Consider the following 6,553-nt stretch of genomic DNA (forward strand, 5'->3'; position numbering starts at 1 on the left):
ATTACAAACCAAATGCAAAGCATACCTAAAACCTACAAACCAAAAAATTATTTTTTTCCCCCTAGAGGAGAAAAAAAACATAACAATATATACTCGGTTCGGCCTGGGGTTTTGTAACAACCAAAACCGAACCAAACCATATACATAACTAATAACCAACCGTCGGTTCGGTTCGGATCGGTTCATAGTTGCGCCCGAAACCTTCGAACACCAAGTATCGCCCCTTGTATTTGGCCAGCCCATCTTACCACGGGCCGTCTTCGCTGACTGAGAAACAGGGTTTCTCTCTTTCATTTCCTCATTCCATTCATCCATTTTCCTTCAATACCCTAATCTGCCTTCTCATTTCCATATCCTCCAACCATGTCCGCTTCATCCGAAACGCCGATTGGCGAGCCGCCGTCCGCTGGTGACGAATCTTCCAAAGCCGTCAGCAAGAAAGCCGCCAAGAAGGAGGCTGCCAAGCAGGAAAAGCTCCGCCGTCGCCAGGAAGCAGCTGCCGAATCTGGTATTTCGTCTCTCAATGTCGAGGACGACCTACTTGCCTCTAACTATGGTGATGTACCACTCTCCGATCTCCAATCCAAGGAGGCTAAGGATATTGAAAACTGGACTCAGGTCGGCGCTTTGACGGCGGAGCTTAAAGACAAGTATGTGATTCTGCGGGGTCGTATTCAGACGATTCGTGCTGTTGGCAAGAAGATGTCGTTTTTGGTGGTGAGAGAAAAGGGATTCACCGTGCAATGCGTCGTGTCGGAGCAGCCGGAGCTCGTTAGTCGCCAGATGGTGAAGTATGTCGATGGATTGAGCCGTGAGTCGATCGTCGATGTTGAAGGAGTCGTGTCCTTGCCCAATGTTGCCATCAAAGGTGCTACGCAACAGGTGGAAATTCAAGTGAGGAAAGTATATTGCATCAGTAAGGCAATGCCGACTCTGCCTATAAATCTTGAAGATGCTGCCCGTAGTGAAGCTGAAATTGAGAAAGCGTTGCAGGTATACTTTGTATTCGCTTTCTTTTGATGTGATCTTCTTCGTAACTGTTTAGCGTAGTTGTTCACGTTCTAATGATCTTTTTCATCACCATTTTAAAGAGAGGTTTGTAGACCTCCTATTTAACGTCAGACTCATTTGTTGCCCGCAGGCTGGTGAGCAACTAGTACGCGTTAATCAGGATACGCGTTTGAACTACAGAGTCCTCGATACGCGAACTTCAGCTAATCAAGGAATTTTTCGCATTCAAAGCTATGTTGGAAAGGTGAGTTCTCTCTGTTAGTTTATGTTTTTTCTGGTTCCTCTGTCTGTTGATCTAAATCGATGGTTATCTGGGATGACATTGAAGTATGCGGGCTTTATTCTAAGCTGATCTCGGTAGCTATAGCTATCATTGTCAGCCTGCTTGTTTCTGTTCGCGTTGCATTGTTCATTGGAGATCTTTAGCTTGTGAGTGTATCTTAATAGTGTTTTTTGTAATTATCAGCTGAGTCCTTTCCTTTTGGATTGGGACCCCTTGTTTAATAGGGTTTGAGGGTTGTCTTGTTTTTGTTTTTGCCTTGTTTATTATTTCATCATTTTCTATGAAAATACGTTTTAACAAAAATAAAAAAAAAATAAAAATTGTCGACAGATGAACCTTTTGTGGTTTCATCTATCAGAGTTAGAGCCTTTGATGGCATTTACATTTAGTATCATCAGGATAGTTTTCGTACTATGTATCCATTATATTTCTGTGTAATGCCTTGTTTTGGTTTGTAGATTTATTAAGGGAGTTGTCGAGTTATGTTTACATTATGATTAAGCTAGTGATCGAGTCTTTCTCGATGTTATTGTAGATGAGGAAAAATACCATTCCACTATTAACGGCATCCCCCTTTTGTTTTTTTTTTATAAGAACAACTTTTCATTGAGCAAAAATAAATAAATAATAAAAAATAAAATAGGGAGGGCATCCCTATTTTTTTAAAAAAAATCCTTCACTCCAGATGTGAAGAAAAAAAGTGTGACGATTATATTCTTTAGTTGAACAAAATTGTTCCCCTCTCCCTCACCCTCTCTAGCTGTTAAATCTCCGACCATCCCTTTCATGGCTTCCCCCACCTATCAACTTCCCTTTAAAATTACTCCAAGATTGCACTTGATATAGACCGAAAGACCTCCACCACAACTTTTGACCTTCATGGATTGACTTCAACACCGGTGCCCCATTTCTTTCCCTCACCCTCATGGTGTATTATGTGCTATGATAATTCTGATTTTGGATGGTGTACTGCTTTGCCCGGGAACAGTTTTTAGTTACCTGTTATCCTTGATTTTGGTGGGCTATCCTTTCAAAGGGAACGTGAAAACCCTTTGGTTGCCATTAATTGCTCTTTCTTTTGGTTTCTTTGGTGTGAAAGGATGGGCGAATTTTCAATGACACCTGCACTTTTATAGGGTTTCTTGGAGTTTATTCTTTTTAATGCTTTATATTGGTGTAATTTTTCATTTCCCTTTAAAGACTAGTCTCTCTACTTTTTAAGCAAGTGGAATCCTTTCTTGTAACTCACCTTTGGTGGGCTTTCTAGTTCATTCATCAATGAAATTTTTGTTTCCCTCTAAAAATGATTGTAAACAAGGAATTTGAATGTAAACCTATTTCCCCTTGTGGTTTCATTTCTCATGTTAAAAGAAATGAGGTCATTGACTATATTTTCATTATGCAGATATTTAGACAATTCCTTTATGCTGAGGACTTTGTTGAAATCCACACTCCGAAATTGATTGGAGGTTCTAGTGAAGGTGGTGCTTCTGTTTTTAAGTTGGATTACAAAGGCCAACCTGCTTGCCTGGCTCAATCACCTCAGTTACATAAGCAAATGGCCATCTGTGGTGACTTTGGGCGCGTATTTGAGATTGGTCCTGTTTTTAGAGCAGAGGACTCATACACACACAGACATTTATGTGAATTTACAGGACTTGATGTTGAAATGGAGATCAAGTCTCATTATTCTGAGGTAATGCTCTAAGTTGGCTTTCCATTTGTCTTGGCCATATTTATTTGATATTTGATCTGACTTTTTTCCTTCTGTTTTAGTGCAGGTCATGAACATTGTGGACCGATTATTCGTCTCGATGTTTGACAGTTTGAATCAAAACTGTAAGAAGGAGCTTGAAGCAATCGATAGACAGTATCCCTTTGAACCTTTGAAGGTGAACTTCTTTACCGATTGCTTTCTTCGTATAAATTTTCATAGCGCGGACCAAAATGTTAACATTCTTTTGGTTATGGATTTGTGCCAATAGAAGATATGTAAAATGTGGATATATGACTGAGTTGTGATAGTTGAATGATTTCCTCTCATTTCCATCTTTGATTTGTGTTCATGAATATGCAGTATTTGCGAAACACTCTTCGACTTACATTTGAGGAAGGAATTCAGATGTTGAAGGTTATTGGTCCCGACTCTTTCCCTTACAAATCATCAAAATATCTGAAGTCCCAAATGTCATGACATTTTCCTTTTTGTTATGTATAAACTCTGCATAGGATGCTGGCACTGAAATTGATCCTCTTGGGGATCTTAATACAGAGGCTGAGAGGAAATTGGGGCAACTCGTCTTAGAGAAGTAATTCGGGTTCTTGGTTATTTAATTACGAACTTATGATTTTGTTCAATTCTTGTATCTGAAGAATGCTGATCAAACTTTCCTAATTATAGATATGGCACAGAGTTCTACATTCTTCACCGCTATCCTTTGGCTGTTAGGCCATTCTACACTATGCCTTGCTATGATAACCCGACGTACAGTAACTCATTTGATGTCTTTATTCGAGGTATACATTACATATTACATCACTGTAATTGTCTTACTGCATTCTTCCTTAAAATTTGGGGTGCATATTCATTTTACGGAACAAAATTTATAATAGATGCATCATGGTAACTTAAAACTTTGTTATCCACGCAGGGGAAGAAATCATTTCTGGGGCTCAGCGTGTCCACGTGCCAGAATTTCTAGCTGAACGTGCTCAAGCATGTGGCATTGATGTAAAAACGATAGCAACATATATTGATTCGTTCAGGTATATTTCTCTTTGTTTTCTCCTTCACTCAAAGTTTAAATTTAACTGAATGAGCAAGGTTCGATTTGATTGTGATGCCAGCGTTTTGATGTGGTTTTTCTTCACATGAATGCTTTCTTTGCAGATACGGCGCCCCTCCACATGGTGGATTTGGAGTAGGTTTGGAGCGTGTGGTGATGCTTTTTTGTGGTTTGAATAACATTCGCAAAACATCTTTGTTCCCCCGTGATCCACAGAGGATTGCTCCTTAGCATTTCACCAGTAATACTGGAATTCCAGTTTTTGAAACATACATTTTGTTGCTTCTCACCTTTCATAGGAGAACAAAAATAAGTTTCTGATCTGCTGATGATTTATTGAATACACTTGTTTTCCAAGTTTGTTTTGACCTTACTGAATGTAGATTTTTATTATAGCTTGTCTTTCTTTTTTAATTGAAAATTTGACAATTTTTCCATGTTTAAGACCTTCGTTTTGGTTAAAGAATTGGTCTAGCTCTGGAAGGATATAATAATGCTCTGATTCTGGAGATGAAGACGATTTTAGTATGGATGCAAATTAGTTTTTTGATGGAGTACTCACAAATAATTGTCATATTGTCGTGTCGCGTTAGATTGCGGTGGGGAGTTCATATGCTTGAGAACTTTATGTCTATAGAGAGCCCTTAATGGGCGATATTTTTCAGGTAGCATCCGATGCCAATATTTGGAGCTTTGAGCACGTTAACAATTTGGGTAATCATGCTCGTGAGACTAGATTAAATATAGGCAGCCCTGATGTGTTCTAAGTTGTATTTTCTTCAGGAAAAAAATGGTAATTTACAGACATGGGTCATTATTAGATGACTGAAGTATATTATGTTGAATATATTTTTAGCCTTTTGCATTATTATTTTTAATGTGTTAATAATAATAATAGAAAAGAGATTGATAGTTGCTCACCAATCATACAGCTCTCTACATTTAAACGGGGATCTAATGATTTTTCTTTTGTATTTCTTTTGAAGTGAAGAATTTGAAGTTGTCGCTATTGCGTTTGTGTTTGTTCATTCATTACTTGAGAATATGTAATGCATGATGAAATTTGTTACAATCAAAGACGAGTTTTTTAGATAACAAGGGGAACAAAATATGTTATATACAATTAGACTCGTAATTAAACCGAATAATAAATTGATCTCACCCAAAAAAACCCTGGATAATCATATGGTGAATTTTGTTTGTTTGATGGTTCTGTTCTGTTTTGTTTTTTTTTGTTGTTTTTTTTTAAATAAAAAAAATATTTTTAATTATATTTTGTATAAAAATTACATGGTCAGATCAGCAAGAAGGTTGAAAATTAATCTTTATATTGTCATGGGAAAGATATGCATTGATAAATATGGAAAATTATAATGGAAGAAAGTGTCAAACTGATGTACCATTTAAAACCTATTGATAAGGTATATCAGTGATGAAAACGAATAAAAAATATACACGTTAATTATCACCAATTGAAAATTAATATTTCTTTTCTATTGATAAATCATGCAAACAACTATGGTAGAAATTAAATGAAAATACAAATTGCAAAAATCATCCATAAGTATGATGGTAGTTGCAATTACATCAATTGTAAAAACTGAGCCCTCATAAAAACCGATTGTAAACACTGAGTCCTCATAAAAACTTACTCAAAAATGATAAAAATTGGATCACACATTCAATTGTTTATAATTTCTACGATTATGAAGTTTAAGTGTCTACTTTAACACTTGTATAAGTTCAAGGAACTCAATTTTTAAATTGAAAGTTATAGGATATAATTATAACCAGTCTTACAATCTGTCCTAAATGAAATATTATTTATATTCTATTGATATAAAATAACTGAGTATGAAAATCATTATCGATATACTATGTCAACGTGAACCTAGTTTACTAAATTTTCTATAGTCAAACATTTGTGTCAAAAAAAAAAGCAAAATTGACATTTTCACAAAATTAAAAATTTAAATTCATTTCCGTAACCATTTCATCTTTTATTTTTAGTTTTTGAAAAGTAAATTTATTTCATCCATATTTCTTATAAAAGTTTACATGATTGAATTCTTAACCAAATTCCATTTTTTTTTAAAGTCACCTTTCTTTTAACTCTCAAAATTTGGCTTAATTTCTTAAACCATCGGTCAAAAGTAGATAACGAAAGAAAAAATTTGAAGATGAAAGAAATTACAAATGAAGCAAAATGATTACCAATCGAAACCTTAATTTCTCAATTAACTAAAATTTATAACTCTCAAAAGTCTCTACTGACTAAAACCATCAAGATACTTGTGTGCCCATCATACATTAAAGCAAATCTCGAACGATCTTTTTTTTCCTTTCCAAATAAAGAAAAGAAAACTCCGATTGGATTATGCCCAAGGAAAAGAACAAAAAAAATCTCGGCAATAATCAATTGGAAAAAGGAAAAAAGAAAAAAAAAGTCAAAACCACCGGAGACTCGAAGAGA

General features: G+C 35.8%; 1 protein-coding gene across 1 annotated transcript; it reads left to right on the forward strand.

The window, feature by feature from the left end:
* Nucleotides 1-216: 216 nt before the first annotated feature.
* On the forward strand, nt 217-4,524 carry LOC120086801 (Class II aminoacyl-tRNA and biotin synthetases superfamily protein). Its single transcript, XM_039043592.2, has 9 exons — nt 217-993; nt 1,142-1,255; nt 2,700-2,990; nt 3,076-3,186; nt 3,372-3,425; nt 3,524-3,603; nt 3,696-3,811; nt 3,946-4,060; nt 4,185-4,524. Exons 1-9 carry the CDS (start codon nt 364-366, stop codon nt 4,309-4,311), a joined length of 1,638 nt encoding a protein of 545 aa, XP_038899520.1. The 5' UTR covers nt 217-363; the 3' UTR covers nt 4,312-4,524.
* Nucleotides 4,525-6,553: the final 2,029 nt, after the last annotated feature.

This window comes from Benincasa hispida, chromosome 9 (genome assembly GCF_027475165.1).
Source record: "Benincasa hispida cultivar pf3 chromosome 9, pf3_genome.v1.1, whole genome shotgun sequence".
In the NCBI taxonomy this organism is placed as follows: domain Eukaryota; kingdom Viridiplantae; phylum Streptophyta; class Magnoliopsida; order Cucurbitales; family Cucurbitaceae; genus Benincasa; species Benincasa hispida.